Genomic DNA, 20715 nt, shown 5'->3' on the forward strand with positions numbered 1-20715 from the left:
GTCAATCGCTTAAATCTTCATTTTACCCTACTGTTATAAAGTGAGTTGGGTAGGGCCTACAGAAATTTGTCTTTTCTTCTGGACAGCTGACAGAAGAGACTGTCATTTACCTATATAATTATCAGAAGATGTCAGATTTGAAAGGGACCTCATATCATTTGATATAATTCGTCATCATTATATGAAAAGGAAACTGAGACCCAGAGAAATGAAAAGAGACAGCATGCCAAAATCACAAAGCAAATTAAGGAAAGCCAAGAAAGGAACCCAAATTCAATTGATACCAGTCCCTACATTTCTTCCACTATATGACACAGCCCTGACAAACTCCTCTAAAGCACCACTCCTATTTCATGAAATAGCTATTTAACCATTAGCAGAATAAGTAAAAGAGTCCAAGAACCTCTGATTATTTGCTGATGGCCGCCAGAGAACCATGATGACGAAGAGAATCATGGAGAACAGCAACCGCCAGATGGCATCGTCCACCCACAGTTCCCGCCAGTCCTACAGTAAAGGTGGAGAAAAGTACAATGTCTATATTTATTATCTTTATACTTTGTTCACAAAGCCCTTGGCATAGAACAAGAATCACTTATTTATGCACTTATGTTATATTTACTAAGAGCTTGATATGCGCTAAGTGCTAGGAATACAAAGTGAATAAATGTAGTTTCTTCCTTTGCAGTGCTTACTGTGCTTAAAGAAAAGGCACCATCTGAACAGAAACATCAAATTCACCAGCTCTTAGAATCTTTGGAGAAGGGTTTTATTTCGGGTAAGAAAAAGTAATATAAGGTTTTATACTTTATAATATTCATTTTCATTTTTTGCCAAAACAGAGTCTTAGCTGCCTCCTATTGGCCAACTATAATGCACCAATTTTAAAAATGTGGGGAAAAAATCCTATTGGCTACAGACTTTGTGCTCAGATCTTAAAGACAGGGCTTCTACTCAAATCAGTACTATTCACACATACTTAAAATTCAGCACATTGGACCTCTGGTTTGAAATTTTTAATTAAGGTAAGCCTGGATTATGACAGGCTGTGGTTATCACTTAAAACATTCTCTCCCACCACAAGGATAGTCAAATACACCAAATAAAAACAACTATCATACAATGGCACCATGAGAGCACAGAATTTTAGGAAGAGAAAAGTGAAGACCTCACCCTAATTTCTTATATGGTGCTTACCTTACAAGAACTTTGTCATTGTCATCAACATCATCATCATGCGTAAAACAGTACCCTATTTACAAATGCGTACTTATAACTTACCGATTGACAAGTCACTATCCTGAACTTCATGGTTGTCCAGATGATAAACACAATAGATGCTAACATAAAATAAAAAAACCTGATAAGAGCAGGTCAATGATGATTTTCACCCCCAATTAAAATTCCACACATCCACTAATCTCCAATACAATGCAATCACTTTCTATCAGTTATTTTCATAAATATATTCAATATTAATTTACTGAACATCTACCATAAGCAAGGTCCATGATACATACTCTTGTCAACACTTTCTGCATTTAAAGAAAGTTTTGTGATAATTTTGTTTACTATCTGACTACTTCAGTAACTCTCAGAATTAGCACAGAAGCATTGGAAATATGGCTTCTTCCATATCAATATTTTATTTTCTTTCTTTCATTTTTAGTAAAATGAGCTAACTTTTCATAGGCTGGTTACATGAGCAAAAAACAGTTGATAAAATGACTGCAATACAAACAGAAGAATTAGTTCCAATCAAGGACAAACCTCACACTATTCCTGGTAAAAGGGCTAAAAAGTAAGTCAGCAAATTAGCCTAGTTTGGTTACAGTCTACCTAATGTCTGCATTTTATGTACACTTAGCAAAATATGTAAAGTACCAAAAGAGCAATGTACCCTAATCTAAAATTCTATACCATTTACTAAAATCAAATAAACAGATGGTAATATCTTTTAAAAACAATCCAAATGCTGTTTGAAGTTAACTTGTTTCAAGGAAAAAATGCCTGAGAGAGAGAGAATGGAAGTAGGAAAGGGACATGGTAAGAAGTAAAATTATATTAAGTTGATTTTCAGCTAGTAATCTTTTTTGTTTTTTTAAACCAATAGATGCTTTTGAGAATTTGACAAAGGCTAAGAACTTTTTCCTCAAATTAAATGCACAAAACTTCTATGCCTACTTATGACCTCTCAGATTAAGAATCTCTGCTGTGAAAGGATCACAAGATCACACATTTAAACAACAGGAAGAAAGTCCCAGACTTACCTGCCACTGCCAAGATAAGCGTGTTGGTGAAATGTCGATACAGAGAGAGCTTTACGATGTTCCTCCGAAGTTTTAATAACTTCATTGTTTGAGTCAGGCTAATAAATATGTGTTTGCAGGTCAAGGAATTAAAACATTCAGGAAAAAAAACAAAACAGTAATCTTGCAAAATAACCCTTAGGTTTCTTGGACAATCTGGGGTTATAGCAATAGTTATATGAGTCTCAGAAGCCTAAACAGTCTTATTTTCACTTAATCTCACAAGCATACTAAACCTTACCAAGATAATAAGTCATCATTTTCACAGAAGAAAAGATAAAATAAGAATCAAGATAAAACAAGAATGCAAAATATAAAAGAAAAAGAGAAAATATATTTAAAAAAGAAAGAAAAAGAGATGGGAACAAGTTTTTTAGGAAAACAAATTTTAAAAGATGAAAAAAGAAATAAACAAAGAGTGGTAAGAGAAAGAGGCAAGGGACAAGGAGTTAACACCATCTTCACTCTTCAAGACTGGAAACCATTCTCAACTGGCCTGACTAATCCACTCTAGGATCATAATTTATGCTCCTGCCTACAACCTTCCATAGTTCTACACTTGGTCCCTTTCTGCCATCTACTGGAACCTGCAATCATTTGCCAGCGCTACCATAAATTAAGAGGACCCCACAACTGTCTGAGAATCCCAGGCAATCAGGCTCCCAAAACAATCACTCTCCATTCCCAAGTGGAACTGCTAGAGAAAGACAGGAGACATGACAACTATGGATGATGGATATCCACTCCCATGTCAATTTTCAGAATGAGAAGCAAATCTAAAAATAAGGGAGCTGGAGTTTGCTCTACCCTTTATCAGAGCCAAGGCTGTTAATGAGCCACTGTGTTATCTTATTGCATGGTCCAATCCCACCTACCTCTCTACTCCTCTCAATACTCACAGGGGTTCACAAAACACAAAGGGAAAGATACTGATCTAGAAAAGTTTTGGTCATCTGCACCCAGAACACTTCAATTGCAAACATTTTGCTACATCAAAATCCACTCAAATTCACAAAATTACAATTTTGTTCACATTCTGCTTTGCATAATAGTCACAATCAAGACAATGATACTGGCAATCACACATAGGTCCAAATCTATAAAAGCCAAATAAATTCAAAATAATCCAGAAAAGTCCAAAAACCTGAGTCCTTCACTCTATTGAAGGCCAATACCCTAATGAACAAATATTTAATTTTAAGGAGCAGGAAAAAAAAATTAAAACAGAAACTTGTTTACTGCTGCTGACTTTGCATGTAAATGATATCAATATTTATTCTGAAGGGTGAAAGTCTTCAGACAATCCCAAGTCAACTTTTGAATGAGGAAAAAAAACAGTCATCCTGTACAAGTGGAAACTTGCTAAACCTGCTTAAGTTTCAGAAGAATGAAACCACCTGATTAGTTCCTGAAACCACATTTTATGGATCAAACTCTTTTTGTTTCAAAGCATTTAATAATTGCTAGAGGTTAAAAGAAGGAACAGCACCAGAGTAGCCAGTGATTCTAACACCAAAGTGAGGTGAGCAAATAACAAATCCAAAATCAAGGTGAAATGCTTGTTTAAAAAAGAAAAGCCAGAAGCTATTATTTTGTGTGCAGTCCACAGTTGCCCACTTTTATGATTGTAAAAAATTAAACAAACAAACAAACTGCTTACCTGAACCTTCAGGTTGTTAAGACTTAAAATACATTATATCCCAGGTTAAGGAGAAATTAATAAAACTGGTAAACTCTTTGCAGAAAGATTAATAGAAACCCATCTCCAAAGGGAGAAAATGGACCTCCATCAAACAAGCCAATGAGAAGGATATCCACCAGCACAGGGCAGTGTCTAGGAAAGCCAAGGGGATAAAGGCCAAGGAAGCAAGATCAGTCTGGGCCTGCAGACAAAGAACAAGAGGTAGTGAAAAACAGATGGCTAAAGAGGCACAGAGAAGAAACCAGCATATGATTCTGCATTAATATAATCTGGAATGACTTTGCTTTTCAGCTAAAAGAAAATAAAAAGGACTAACACATGGCATGTAACCATTCTTTCCTTCTTTCAAACCTTCACACAGAACATACAACCATATCAGTGTTTCACACAAACTGTCAATTACAATTTCAATAAAATGAAATTGTTGCTAACTACCATAGAAGTAACTACCACAGAGTTCCCAACACATTAATATCCATGTAAGAGGTGTCAACACCAAAAAACTTCTAGTACTTATAACCTCCATCACATCTGATTTCCTATAATTGTGATTTCTACTAACGTCTTAAAAAGCCTTCTCATATTTCAAATTAATGTGAAATATACAAAAAAAATTATTGATTTCCAAAATTGTTTTAATGAAGTGTTACAAACAAATTATCTGTCCCCAAAAGGATGCTACTAGTTTCCACCAATTGATATCCAAAATCCTTTTTATATAATCCTAACAACCCAATCACCAGGACGTTATTGAAAGGATATCCATAAAATAATACAGGCATCAATTGCTGAGAGGGCCAGGCTTACTATCAGAGCCAAGGAATAAGAAAAATACTATAGCAGCAGCAGAAGAAAGAAAACGAAATTGACAGAGGGTTAAAGTTGCTAAAAGTCTAAGGAAATTGTGTAGAGGACAGTGAGGTTTGAAAAACAAATTTGCAATCACAAAGTGTTATGTTTAAGGAGAAACTTATTGTAAAACCTAATGAGCCCAGTTTTATTGAGGACAAAGCCAAGTTTATAGAATTTACCACCTTAAATTTAATAAGTTTTTATAGAATCTGATTTTTAAACAAGTAAGAAGATAATTAGGGCTGGGGTTGTGGCTCAGCAGTAGAGTGCTCGCCTAGCATGTGAGAGGCCCTGGATTCGATCCTCAGTACCACATGAAAATAAATAAATAAAAATGAAGGTTTTGTGTCCAACTACAACTAAAAAATAAATATTAAAAAAAAAAGAAGATAATTGGAAAATCACAGGGAGGCCAATTTTTTTCCCCCACATTACTCCATCTCTAATATAACTTTCTTTATTTTTGCCACTGGGGATTGAATACAGGGCACTACGTACATGTCAAACAAGTGTTCTAACACTGAACTACATCCTCAATCCTCTAACATAAATTTATTTTTCTTTTCTTTTCTTTTTTAATTTGTAACAAATTTCTTTATCACTCAGATCTCAGAGCTTTGGTTTTCTTTCTTGGCAAAAGGAATACTTAATAATTCATAAAGATGGTGTGAAACTTAATTAGCTCCATTTTAAGGAAATCTTTAAAATTGCTGGGTAAGCAAAGAGTACTGCTATTTAAACCAGTAAGTACGTGATTCCAATGGTTGCTACTTATTCAAGAATGGGAGACGAATGTCCAGGAAAAGGAACTAAAGAATTGCCAATGTGGGGACAGGGGGAAAGCATTCATTCTGGGTCATACATTAAATTTATAAAGCTCTAATAGATAGATTTAAAAAAAAAAATACAGGTTGAGCATCACTCATCCAAAATTCCCAAACCTTTAACCCTCGAAAAGTTTCAGATTTTAGAATATTTTGGAATTCTGATTTTTGCAATATTTTGAGAGTTGCTCAACCAGTAAAGTTTAGGCAAATATTCTAAAATACGAAGAACTCTAAAGTCCAAAAACTTCTGGTCTCAAATATTTCAGATAGAAGATATTAAACCTATATACATTTTGAAAATCAGAAATACATACATTTTAAAAATCAGAGCCCATAAGTAAGAAAAGCAAAGAACCCACAGACACTTCCAATTCCCCCTCAAGACCAAAATGACGTAAGTGAACTGACCACAAAAATTCAGAGTAAGCAATACTGACCCCTGTAACTCTGAGGACCCCTTCCATGCCAGAAAACAAAAGATAGAGGGCTCCTGCTACTACAACCTTGTGAAGAGTGACTCCAAGGCGAGGCCTACAAAGGAAGCAAAGGAAGAGTTGAGTACACACAGACACACCTTAACACAAGCAAAGTCAGAGGAACTTACGTTAATTAGCACAGGCTAACAATCTAGTGATAAGCAACACACATCTGATTCACCTGAGAGAAAAATTCATAAGAACAAACTGACCTTAAAGCAAGATAGGGAAAAGTAGAACTTAAGATCCTGTCTCTAGTTACTATATTTGAGAAAAAATTTTATTATAGAGAATTTTGAAAAATATTCAAAAGCAGTAAAATAAATCCCTATAGAACTGTGGTTGCAGCTCAGTAGTAGAGCACTTACCTAGCATCTCATTTCCCACTCTTCCTATTATCTTGAAGCAAATTCTGGATACCATATCTTTTTGTGCATTTCAGTATGTGTTAACACTTTTAAAAAAACATAACTACAGTACTATTAGCAAATCTAAAAATGTTTTTCAACAATTTCTTAGTATCATCAAATACCCTATTATCTACCTTTAATTAAACAAATAATGTATTTGCAAGCTCAAAATCCAACAAAAGCTGGAGGATACAGCACTTGCCTCAGCATGCCTCAGGCCCTGGATGAGATGCCTAGCACAGCAAAACAAAAAAACTCCCAACAAAATACAAAAAGTCTTTTGAACAAATTCTGTATAAAGATAGAAAGCCTTAAATACTTAATAAAAATCCTACTGAATCAGAATCTAGCATTTTAACAAGATTACCAGGTAATCACTAATGTTTAAGATGCACTTGCTTAAATCACATCTGTCAAAGCCTTGTATATTTTTTGTTACACACTAGGAAAACATTAAGGGGAGGGAAATTTTCCTACTGGTATATCTCAGAAACCTTGAATATTTCCTGGCATACAGCAGAAGTTATTAAATCCCCATTCCTCTAATCCTGCTTAAGGCTGACCTCTTTCAAATAATTACTACATACAGCTAACTCCAGTTCTTTCTAGAACTCCCACCAATTGGGCTTTTGTCCCTACAACTTCACCAACACTGTTCTTGTCAAGATCATTAGCACCTCCATGGAATTAAAGACAAAGGTTAATTCTCAATCCTCCTACTTGACCTGAGGGCATTTAATACAATTAATAACCCTCCTCAGAACAGTCTTCAGTTTGCTTCCCAATGTCAATTCCCTCCTGCCACTTGACTGGACCAAAACAGTTGGCATCATCCTTGGTTCCTCTTCTCTTTTACATCACAAATCTGATTCACTAGGAAATTCCATTGGCTCTACCTTCAAAATATACAGAATCTAATCACATCTCAGCATCTCTTCCCTTGGGTCCACATCTAGCTCCCTTACCTCCTTGATGTTTCTGCTTAAATGTCACAAGGTGAAGCATTCCTTGAATTCTATTTACAACCCTAAGCTTGAGCTCCTGCCTAGCACGCCCTGTCCCCTTTCTCTGCTCCATAGCACTTTTCACTGACTAAAATTATTTAACTCATTTATTTCAATTTTGTATGTGCCCCCTTTCTCAACAAATCTTCTGTTTTCAGGACCTAGAACAATGTCTAGTAATATAGAAGGTGCTCAATAAAAAAATTTTTTAAATAAAAGTAATTTTTAGACAGTTACAGTAAGAATGTTCTTCTCAACAACAACAACAACAAAAAGTCTGACTTGCAAAAAATTTTTGGAAGAGTAAAGTCACTGTTAAGTTTTTTCCAAGTTTGGTATTTCAGAATTACTTGTTACACTGCAGGTTTTTTCTGCAGGTGCACTTGAAGCAGTGAAATGAAATAGTAATATTTTCCCAACACTTACAATGTTCCAAAATTTCAGATATCTTTTCTTATTTCAGAATTATTTCTTTCAGAACTACTATATGGGGAACCTGCAACAGTATTTTATTTTAGTCATCATTTTAATTTGCTCTTTCATACAGGAAATTACTACTTACTTGACTATGCCATATCCCAGACTGACTATGATGACAAGGGTTCGAGCCAGGGAGCGTTTCACTGCTGAGAGCAACTCTGCAAGGATCAAGGCACCTTGGACTACGATAAAAAAGAAAGCAAGAACTGGCACTATACAAAAGACATAATTCCAATATCAGAATATAAATCACTAACACTCTTCAGAATAAGCACTGATATAAAGTCCTAATAAAAAAGAAAACCTCTTCCACAATTTTTAAAAGCATTCAAGCTGTTATCTCTTAAATCTTACTCACATGTGCTCAACTCATCTCCCACCCAACTTCACTAAAATCTTAACAGAATAGCTCACCCTACATGGACAATTTGTACATGTTTGTAGTATCAAGGATATTTCTTCTCCATTTTTTAAAATAGTAAAATATAGCTATACATAGAAAAGTACAAAACATACACGCACACACATGCATGTGTCTGATTTTCAACTTTGCACCCACTACTTTAAGCCCTTTCAAAGATCTAATTAGAATATCTTGCAACAATAATTATTAACAATCAAATGTCCTGATGGAAGAACTGAAAGCTACAGAAGCTATCTCAATAAACTTCAGTACAAAGCAATCTCTTGATATAACCAGTTCACCTTAATAAAATAAAAGCAACTTCCTATTTTCTTGGTACCCCTACATTTTATCAATTCTTGGATGCAATTTTCCTCCATATTTTTTAAGATATTTGAAATCAAATGTATCCTACTATCAATGGCAGCTTACTGGCATCCTTAAATTGGTACTGTTTCTTTCTTTTTAATTTTTTTTAGTTGTAGATGAACAATACCTTTATTTTGTTTATTGATTTTTATGTGGTGCTGAGAATCAGATCCAGTGCCTACACATGCTAGACAAGTGCTCTCCCACTGAGCTACAACCCCAGCCCTACTTTCTTTTTTGATGTATATAATAATGGTGCCTTAGGGTTGGGATATAGCTCAGTGGTAGGGCACTTGCTAGTGTGTATGAGGCCCCAGGTTTGATCACCAGCACCACAAAGAACAACAATGGTGCCTTATATATCAATTGCAATTAAGATTTAATGGTGTTAATAATCATTCCCAAAATGGCAACTATTTTGTGAATATATTTCAATAAAAGTATCCTTATATCACTAATCCCTTAAGTTACAAGATCAAAAAGAAAAGTCACAATCATAGTGATTCTGCTTAAATTATTCTAATAATTACCTAATTGTAAAAGTAGACCTATTTAATTATTCCTGACCTTAGGAAAATTTTTATACATTTCACCAATCACTCAAACTGGTAAATTTTTTTATTACATACCAGACTCTCCTTTGTATCGAATATTCTGAAATTCTGCATAGAAGACAGCTTTCTCAAGCATTCCCAAAAAGATGACAGCACCAATCCAAAACTGAATTCTCAGGAGATCTCTCCAGTAGCAGGCAGACCATGCCAGCCACAGAACACCAAACAGGACATAGACAATACACATCACCATGAAGAACTGTCATCCAATTGCGTAAGAGATGAAAAAGAGAATTAGGGCTAAGAGCTACGCATTTTATAAGTCTTAACAAACTACAAAAATATACATATCCTACATTCTATTTGGAAAAAAAATGATTTTTTTTGGAGTGTAATGCTAAAAAAGTTGAAAAATTATCTCCTCTTGAGCAGAGTCAGAGTATACAAGGACTCATCCTTAAGGGTGACTGCTCTCTTTTAGCTCACAATCCAAACTTATATAAATGAGAAGAACACTGAAGAGATCACAAAACACAAAATGGGAAAACTATTAAAGGGAAAGAAGAAGAGAGCAATCAGATAGCCATGTGCCTATAAACACATACAAAATGAATAGGAGAAACCTTCATTACTTAGTTACTTTGAGTGGACTCAGAAACTATAGGGTTGTATCATTGTACAACTATAGGGTTGTAGGGTTGTTGCCCTACTTTAGATCCTAGAGAGACTATGAAATGTAACACAATCTATGAAACACTTTTCAAGTCTCAAATCTGAAAGTCATTAACCTCTTCATTTTACAGGTTAAAAAAATGAGGCCCTCAGGGTATAATAACTCTCCCAAAGTAACAGTCTAATAAAGTTAAGTACAGAACATCAAAAAACATTTTCTAAGCTGCACAGGAAAAATTAAAAAAAAAAAATACTGCCACAAAACGTGGACAAGTTTTCAAGCTAAACTCATCTAATACTGAACTTAAAAACATAAATTCACTTACAATCATCAATGGATAATCTTCAAGCGTGAGATATTCATAGGGACCCTTCACTTCAACAGTCACTGCCAAAACACAGTCCTCAAAATTAATTTAATGGATTCAGAAATTAGACTTTTGTCTAATATTGTCTAATATTTGACAAAATGAATGACAATTTTACCAGGTCATTTACTTTTAACCACTTCAATTCTTACGAATATTGCATTACATTTGTACAGCATTTTGAAATTCATTAAGTATTCTCATCATTCATCCTATATCCTACACAGGTTTCCAAAATCCATGCTCCAGTCTGATGTGGGATGAGTATGGACTCATATCCCATAAAGACTAGACTGAATTATATTTCCTCCAGAAAGTCTTCTCCGAGTGGGCTATCAAGAACTATTCCTCATCTCCTCTAAATTCCAGATACACTTCATATGTATATTTCTCACAATCTATCACTAAAATTTTTTACAGGGCTTCCTTTTTTTATTCTATCACCTTTATCTTCTGTATCTGCTTATTTATACTTTCCTACTACTTTTTTTTAACTGACTTCAATTTTATATAATCTTGTTGTTTTAGTGTATTATTTAGAGAATGAAAGTATTTTTTAAAACCTACAAATTCAAATTAACTCTTACAAATAATGTACCTGCCGACAAAATAAAGTGAAAACAATCCAGTTTCCTAATCATGTATCTAGAATCCTGACACGAAAAAAAAAAGAATTGGACTTTCTTAAAGCTTAGTAGTTAACATTTTTAAAAACTTTTGCCAGTAATTAAAGTGCAACAACATGAATCTGAAAGACAGTCTTACTGAAGCAAACTTATTGAGTATTATAAGACTGCCTATAACTGATAAAACTAATTTTTTAAGATGTACTATTTTTTTAAGATTAACTATAATTGATTTAAAAAAGGGTAAAATCTAGGTATGACTGATAAATAAAAATCTGATTTTTCTAAAATATTATTACCTCTAGACAAGCAACACCTGCCCATCTGATCAAAATTTCCTATTAGCTTTTTTCAGACTAAAAGGATATACCATTATTGAAAGTAAACCAGATCCAATACTTGGGGGGGGTGAGGGGATACCACAAGATCAATTATAAAACTTTCAAACCAGAATTGTTAATAACTCTATACCTTTTCCTAATTTAATAAAAGAACCAACAAAATAATTAGTGAATATTTGTGTCACATTCTTTGTTTATTCTATGCCAGAGGTCAACAAAATACTACAGCACAGAGATCAATTTTAGCCATCTACTTCTTCTGTAAATACAATTTAATTGTAACATAGTCACATCCACTCATTTATGTATCATCTACAGCTGCCTCTGCACCACCACAGTTGGCATAGTTGCAACAGAGAAAACACTTATTATCTGACCCTTTAAGAAAAAGTTAGGTAAAATAAAGAAAACAAAATAAAAAGAACAGAAAATATTGCTAACCACTGGTCTATGTTAAAATATATGCTTATGGACCACTCACTATGTGCTACAGGCTTATGAGAAATAGCAGATAGAAAGATAAGATGTTTTCTGTCATCTAATGGATTATCATCTAGCAAGGGAAAGGGATTTAGAAAGCAACACAGAGAACCATACCTCTGAGCCAGAGCCAGAAGGATGAGTATTTTCCATGATAAAGTAAAAAGCCTTCCAGATAGAGGAAATAAGCTATGCACAGTAGCACAAGCCTGCAATCACAATGACTTGGGAGGCTAAAGTAGGAAGATCACAAGTTCGAAGTCAGCCTCAGCAACTTAGCAAGACCCTTAGCAACTCAGTGTGATCCTGTCTCCAAATAAAAAGGACTGATGATGTTGCTTAGTGGTTAAGCACTCCTGGCCTTAATCCCCAATACTCACTTCCACAAAAAAAAAAAAAAAAGAGAAACAGAAAAACTGTTGTGAAAATGTGGGCTGTATATTTAAAGGGCATACAGCCTTAAACATACATAGTACCATACAATAGCATTAATATAAGTTAAGAAAAAGTAAACTTGGGGAAATTATAATTTTTCAAACTTTACTGGAAATTGTGGACACTTTACAGGCAATGGGGAGTAATCAAAGGTGGTTTTTAACTTCTTTTAAATATATATTTTTTAGCTGTGGGTGAACACAATACCTTTATTTTATTTATTTATTTATTCTTATGTGGTAGCAACGATCGAACCCAGTACCTCAAACACGTTAGGCAAGTTATCTACCACCAAGCTAAAACCCCAGCCCCATCAAAAGTTTTAAAAGAAAGAAGAGATAAAGAAACTGTTTTAGAGAGATATTCTAGGACTTTCAGATGGTAAAGTCCTGTATTCATTTACCTTCTGAGCTCCTAACAACCAATGGATAAAACATAAAGGAGAAAACAAAAAGGGTATAAGTTCAAGGACTGGGGTTGTGGCTCAGCGGGGACGCTCACCTAGTACGTGCAGGGCGCTGGGTTCGATCTTCAGCACCGCATAGAAATGAATAAATGAAATAAAGGTATTGTGTCAACTACAATTAAAAAAGTATTTTTTTAAAAAAGGGCACAAGTTCAAAAATAAACAGGGACTGGGTTGTGGCTGGGTGGTAGAGCGCTTGCCTAGCATATGTGAGGCCCTAGATTCGATTCTCAGCACCACATATAAATAAGTAAAATAAAGGACCACGGACAACTAAAATATATACATATGTATTTTTTTTAAAGTATGCTTAAAAGAAAACAAACATTTCCAAGAATGAAAACTGAACAGAAACACAGAACAGTGCAGAAGGCTGAATCCCTGACCATGTGGGATCCTGGGCCCAAAACCAAGCTCTGGCAGCATTTCCTATAAATCACTGAAACTAGTAGGATTCAAAGAAAAAGAAGAGAAACCAGAGTCGGGTTTGATGCATGAAGGCAACTCAAGTGGGAATGAAAGAGGGCCTCTTTTCCATCCTTTTCAAAGAAAGAAGGTTGAAAATAAATGCCAGCAACTTCTCCTTGAGACTATTATCCATTAGAAAGTCATGGGCCTAGGAAGCCTGAAGGATACACATAAAATTATGGGTCCAGAAATCATACCCCACCACCTGCTGGTTTGCCTAAATTTGCTAAATCCCTTATCACTATAAGGCACAATAACACTCATTTCTGAATTGGGAATTAAGCATTAAACACAAAAATCATAAAAGCTTAAAAGTAAATAAAAGATAAAAGCAGTTAATGAAATAAACAAAAAAATGGTTGGGAAAACTGACAAAATCCAAAGCTGATTTATTATGATAAAAACAAAACAAAATTCTAAGAAGACTTAACAAGTTAAAAAGAGAAAACAAAAGCAATATTAAGGATTTTTTAAAAGCTAGATATAGATTTTTGTAAATACCATCAATAACTTCATCCACAACTTAAAAATCTTCTATGAAGTACAATTCCTCAAAAAAAAAGTTCAAAGAAAAATAGAAAAAATAAAGTAAAACATTTATTATTATTATAGAAAATTTATGAATAGTTTAAAATATATCTGGGGAGAACAAAACGTCAGAGCAGAATCACTGGTCAGGTCTACCAGACATTCAAGGAATGGGTAATCTTACCCTTACAAAAACTGCTCCACAGAATATAGAAATAGGGGACATTCTCCAATTCATTGTGTAAGGCTACAATAACATGGATGCCAAAAACCAGTGGAAGACAGTATGAGAAAAGGAAAGTATAGGCCAATCTTACTTTGAACACAAACAACAAACTTAATAAAAATACTAGCAAACAGAACCAAATAATGTTTTTGTATATGTATGAGAGGGCACAAAGGCATGTGTACCAAGACCAAGGAGTGGCATCCCAGAAATTTAAAAATGATCTAAAATTAGAAACCAGTTAATATATCACATTAAAATATTAAATGAGAGCCAGGGTGGTTGCACATGCTTATAATCCCAGCAGCTCAGGAGGCTGAGGCAGGAGGATCTTGAGTTCAAAGTCAGCCTCAGCAATAATAAGACACTGAGCAAAACTCAGTGAGACTCTGTCTATAAACAAAATACAAATAGGATGAGGATGTGGCTCAGTGGTCGAATACCCTTGAGTTCAATCACTGGTATCAAAAACTAAACTAAACTAAAATATTAAAGAGAAAGCCTATTTATATCATCATACTATTTGATAAAATTGAGTATTCCTTCTTAGTAGGTCTGGGAATTTCATTCAGTGGTAGAGTGCTTGTCTAGCATGTGCAAGGCCCTGGGTTCAATCCCCAGCACTGAAAGAAAAAAAAAAGAGGAGAGAGAAAAATACTTACTAAACTTGGGAGAAAAAAATCCTTAACCAAATAAAAGAGTATTTTGAAAAATCTATAGTCAGCATTGTACTTAAGGGTGAAATCTGCCAATACTGCCAGTAAAGTTAGAAGCAAGATAAAGAAGACTGCCATCATTGGTTCTATTCCATATTCTACTTAAGAAAGCAAGGTAAGTTCCTACTATCTCTAGTTTTTCTAGTGTTTTGAACATGAAAATGTGCTGTATTTTGTCAGATGCCTTTTCTGCATCTATTGAGATGATCATATGATTCTTGTTTTTAAGTCTATTAATATGATAAATTATGTTTACTGATTTCCGTATGTTGAACCAACCCTGCATTCCTGGGATGAATCCCACCTGATTGTGGTGTACTATCTTTTTAATGTTTTTGTATGGCACTTGCCCGAATTTTATTGAGAATTTTTCATTTATGTTCATCAGGGATGGTCTGAAGTTTTCTTTCCTTGAAATTTCTTTGTCTGGTTTTGGTATCAGGGTGATATTAGCCTCATAGAATGAGTTTAGATGTGTTCTCTCCTTTTCTATTTCATGAAATACTTTGAGGGGTATTGGTGTTAATTTTTCTTTGAAAGTCTTGTAGAACTCGGCTGAGAATACATCTGATCCTGGGCTTTTCTTGGTTTGTAGGGTTTTGATGTTGTTTTCTGTTTCGTTACTTGAAATTGATTTGTTTAAATCATGTATGACCTCCTCATTCAGTTTGGGTAGGTCATATGTCTCTAGAAATTTGTCAATGTCTTTGATATTTTCTATTTTATTAGAGTATAAATTTTCAAAATAGTTTCTAATTATCTTCTGTATTTCAGATGTGTCTGTTGTGATATTTCCTTCTTCATCTTGTATTTCAGTAATTTGAATTATCTCTGATTTTCTCTTCATTAGCATGGCCAGGGGTTTATCTATTTTATTTATTTTTTCAAAGAACCAACTTTTTTGTTTTGTCAATTTTTTCAATTGTTTCTCTTGTTTCGATTTCATTAATTTCAGCTCTCATTTTAATTATTTTCTGTCTTCTGCTTTTGGTGTTGATTTGTTGTTCTTTTTCTAGGGCTTTGAGATGTAGTGTTAGGTCATTTATTTGTTGACTTTTTATTCTTTTAATGAATGTACTCAATGCAATAAACTTTCCACTTAGTACTGCCTTCATAGTGTCCCAGAGATTTTGATGTTATATCAATGAACAAATATCCTTTCTTCTCAGAAGCACATGGCTCCTTCTCAAAAACAGACCATATCTTATGCCACAAAGCATAATATGTTCATTGATGAATGAAATATTCTATATATGTCTGTTAAGTCTAAATTATTGATTGTATTATTTAGTTCTACAGTTTCCTTATTTAGTTTTTGTTTGGAAGATCTGTCCAGTAGTGAGAGAGGTGTGTTAAAGTAATCCAGTATTATTGTATTGTGGTCTATTTATATGCTAAACCCAAGGCCATTCTAAATGGAGAAAAATTGAAAGCATTCCTGCTAAAAACTGGAACAAGACAAGAATGTCCTCTTTCACCACTTCTATTCAACGTCATCCTTGAAACTCTAACCAGAGCAATTACACAAAAGAAAGAAATTAAAGGGATACAAATAGGTAAAGAAGAACTCAAACTATCACTATTTGCTGATGACATGATTCTATATCTAGAAGATCCAAAAATTCCACTAGAAAACTTCTAGAACTAATAAATGAATTCAGCAAAGTAGCAGGATATAAAATCAACACCCGTAAATCAAATGCATTCCTATACATCAGTGATGAATCCACTGAAGAGAAATTAGGAAAACTACTCCATTCACAATCACAATAGCCTCAAGTAAATAAATTAATTAATTAATTAATGGGAATCAATGTAACAAAAGAGGTGAAAGACCTCTACAATGAAAACTACAGAACATTAGAGAAAGAAACTGAAGAAAACCTCAGAAGATGGAAAGATCTCCCATGTTCCTGGATAGGCAGAAATAATACAGTCAAAATGGCCATACTACCAAAAGCGTTATACAGATTTAATGCAAATCCTATTAAAATCCCAATGACATTCTTCATAGAAATAGAAAAAGCAGGCCCAAATCTTCATCATGTCAGCCTAGGATCTGACTTCCTTAATAAGACTCCTAAAGCGCAAAAAGATCAAGAATCAATAAATGGGATGGATTCAAATTTAAAAACTTCTTTTTAGCAAAGGAAACAATAACATGAGGAGAGAGCCTACAGATTGGGAGAAAAATCTTTACCACATGCCCCTTCAATAAAGCATTAATCTCTAGGATACATAAAGAACTCAAAAAAACTTAACAAAAAAAAACACAAATAACCCAATCAATAAATGGGCAAAGGAACTAAGGAGACACTTCACAGAAGAATATAAGTGTTCAACATCTCTAGCAATTAGAGAAATGAAAATCAAAATTACTCTAAGATTTCATCTCACTCCTGTCAGAATGGCAATTATCAAGAGTACAGGCAACAATAAATGTTGGCGAGGATGTGGTGAAAAAGGTACACATATACATTGCTGGGGGCACTGCAAATTGGTGCAACCACTATGCAAAGCAGTATGGAGATTCCTCAGAAAACTGGGAATGAAACCACCATTTGACCCAGCTATCTCATTCCTTGGTTTATACCCAAAGGACTTAAAATCAGCATACTATAGTGACGCAGCCATACCAAGTTTATAGAGCTCAATCCACAATAGCTAGACTATGGAACCAACCTAGATTTCCCTCAATAGATGAATGGAAAAATAAAATTGGTATATATACTCAATGGAGTATAATTCAGCTTTAGAGAAGAGTGAAATTATGGCATATGCTAGTAAATGGTTGGAGTTGGATAATATCATGCTAAGCAAAATAAGCCAATCTCATAAAACCAAAGGCTGAAGGTTTTCTCTAATATGCAGATGCTAATTCACAATAAGAGGGGGGGTGGCACTAGGTAAGAACAGCATTACTTTAGATTAGGTAGAGGGAAGTGGAGGAGATGTGGGGATAGGAAAGATAGTAGAATAAAACAGACATCATTACAATATATATATATATATGACTACACGACCAACATGATTCTGCAACATGTACACTCAGAAAATGAGAAATTATATCCCATCTATGTATGATATATTAAAGTGCAAAAAAGCATTCTACTGTCATGTACAACTAATTAAACCAAATTTTTTAAAAAGCAAGGTAAGGGCTGGGATTATGGCTCAGCAGTAGAGCGCTTGCCTAGCATGTGTAAGGACCTGGGTTCGATCCTCAGCACCACATTAAAATAAATAAATAAAGATTGTGTCCAACTACAAAACAAAACAAAACAAAAAATCAAGCTAAGAAAGAAAGCTACAAAATAAAAGAAAATATAAAACAGACACCAAGAAAGTACAATCAGTTAGGAAGGTATTGACAAACTCCAGGCAAGAAGCAACGACTGCACTGACAAAAAACAACAGAAAGAACACTTAAGAAAAATTCTTGAGGTGGGGTTGGGGTTGTGGTTCAGTGGTAGTGTGGTCACCTAGCACATGAGAGTCGCTGGGTTCGACTCTCAGCACCACATAAAAATAAATAAAATAAAGATATTGTATCTAACTACAACTAAAAAAAAATTTTTTTTAAGTACATGTATGAAAGAAAATTTAAAAAATAATTCTTCAGGAACTGAAAAATAACCAAGGTTAATTAAAATTTAAAATTTTGACTTGGTAACCAAGTTTTGACAATTCTGGTTCAGAACCCTGAGAACATTTATAATAATTAAAAATTAGTTGTAGCTCAGTGGCAGAGCACCTGCCTTACACATGTGAGGCACTGGGTTCTATCCTCAGCACCACATAAAAGCAAACAAACAAAATAAACAAAATAAAGGCATGCTGTCCATCTACAATTACAAAAAAAAAAAAAAAAATTAAAAGAGAATCCAAGGAAAATGAAATCCAGTATCTATAATATCTAAGAAGAAAGGATATGTTAAGTGCCTGTGACTGAATGGTAATACTGAGTACAAAAACATGTTAATTTTTCTCTTCCACTTTTTTCACTTCACAAGAACTTTCTTACTAAATTATTCCCTTGCTTAAAAATGTTACCCTACTGCCATAAATGACACAAGTAAAAATTAACACAAACTTTTAAAACAGAAATGAATTGAACTTACTGGTGAAAAGATTACTTAGTGAATTTTCTTTCGATAATTCCTTTGAGGATGAAATGCCAATATGTACGATAAAAATGTAAGGTGCATCTTGCCAGGTTTGCAATGGTTCGTGCATTACCTAGAGAGGGAAAAAAGGCATCAAAATTTAGGTCTTAAGAATTAAGAGCACAAGTTAGCAATATAATATGAGGTTTTTGCTACAGAATATACCTCAGAAACATGGCAGAGTTCTTAATTTTCATTCATTAAAACAGTAGGTATAACAAATAAAATAAGTCTACAGTACAAACAATAAAGTTGCTGGATTATAAATTACTGAAAGACAGAACACCTTGTATCTTATTATAAACAAAAGTCACATTTAATGTATTTACTTTTTACCATAGAAAATCTCAACTAAAAATCACTTAACCATTAAGCCTGGCATGCTAGGATACTGAGTTACGTTTTACAGTTATCACAAAATTAAGGAATTTGATGTCAATGAACATGAATAATATACATCAATTCCTGAATCTAATTGCCTTTGCTCAAAGACTTTTCCAAAACTACCAGAATTTCTGACACAGTCTCATACTTCAATAAAAAATTTTATCTTGGGCTAGTCTATATGGGAGGCAAGAGTCATTGCCTGCTGAAGTAAGAGAAGTTAATAGCCTTCAAGTCCTCTGACAAGATTTTGCAGAGTTTGTGAGGAAAATTCACAGCTTCAACACCATGGTTAGAGTATGTTCTATTATCCAGAATTACTGACCCTTTCCTGAACTTGTTTATTAGCCAATAAAATTTATTTTGTGTAATAAACTGCTTTGTTATTAATTTTATATATTTTAAAACTACTCTTACAAATTTCAAAAGGTACTGATTAATTGTCTCAGAGTCCAGGATTTAACAAAAGTATGCATTTAACTCTGGAATGTACATATTTTGACCTTGTAAAAATAAAATTTATGGCTGGGATATAGCTCAGTTGGTAGAATGCTTGCCTCGATTACACAAGGTCCTGGGTTCCATCCCTAGCACCACCACCACCACCAAAAAAAAAAAAAAAAAAAATTGTTTTAAAAAACATTTATATGCCAAGCACTGTTAGGCATGTAAATGTAACCCTTACTACAAACTAAATCCCCAAAATAATCCTATCAGATAGGTACTATTATCTTCTTTTTACATTTTTTGAGGTAAATTCCATATCATAATTTTAACAATTTTATTATGTATAATTCACACGTAATGTGGTACATGCATGATATTGCACAAACATCACCCCCACGGAATTCTAAAACATATTCAACATCCCAAGAGGAAATCTTTATTCATTAATCAATAACACTCCATCTCTTCTTCTCCCTACCACTTAAAACTACTGGTCTATTTCCTGTCTCTATAGATTCCTCTGTTATGGACATTTCATATATGGAAAGAATCACACATTATTTGTCCTTTTGAGCTGACTTCTTTCATTTAACACACTTGTTCAAGGTCCATCTCTGTTGAAACATGTTTAAGTATTTCATTCATTTTTATGGATGAATGATATTTCATGGACATAAAAAATTGTTTTTCATTCCTGCTTGGAGTTCAAGTTTGAGATGGTTTTCAATCTTTATGAAATTCAAGCTTTCATCAAATTTGGCTATTATTTCTTCAACTAGTCTTCTCGTACCTTTCTCTTTTCTCCTTCTCATACTCTCATTATGTGTATGTTGGTATACTTGATGGTGTTCCACAGGTCTTCTAAGCTCTGTTCACTTGTTTTCATTCTTTTCTTTCTGCTCCTCTGATGGACAATTTCAATTGTCCTATCTTCAAGTTCATTCTCTCTTCTGCCTGCTCAAAAATACCCCTCTAGACAATTTTTCATTTCCTTTAATGTACTTTT

At 34.0% G+C, this 20715-nt stretch overlaps 1 protein-coding gene across 5 annotated transcripts in view; it reads right to left on the reverse strand.

Annotated features, from left to right (window-relative positions):
• Tmem87a (transmembrane protein 87A) overlaps positions 1-20715 on the reverse strand; it is a 57953-nt gene that overhangs the window by 19473 nt on the left and 17765 nt on the right. For 2 of the 5 annotated variants that reach the window (XM_071608138.1, XM_071608135.1), the window contains exons 7-15: positions 18834-18951; positions 10385-10446; positions 9462-9645; positions 8143-8242; positions 6128-6221; positions 4770-4845; positions 2271-2375; positions 1282-1340; positions 404-507 (exon numbers count right to left, since the gene is read on the reverse strand). In XM_071608138.1, coding sequence (XP_071464239.1) covers positions 404-507; positions 1282-1340; positions 2271-2375; positions 4770-4845; positions 6128-6221; positions 8143-8242; positions 9462-9645; positions 10385-10446; positions 18834-18951 — 902 coding nt within the window. Of the gene's footprint in view, positions 1-403; positions 508-1281; positions 1341-2270; positions 2376-4119; positions 4193-4769; positions 4846-6127; positions 6222-8142; positions 8243-9461; positions 9646-10384; positions 10447-18833; positions 18952-20715 lie in introns of all 5 variants that reach the window. The other 3 variants (XM_071608136.1, XM_071608140.1, XM_071608139.1) reach the window with 3 other exon arrangements.

This window comes from Marmota flaviventris, chromosome 2, assembly GCF_047511675.1.
Source record: "Marmota flaviventris isolate mMarFla1 chromosome 2, mMarFla1.hap1, whole genome shotgun sequence".
Taxonomy (NCBI): domain Eukaryota; kingdom Metazoa; phylum Chordata; class Mammalia; order Rodentia; family Sciuridae; genus Marmota; species Marmota flaviventris.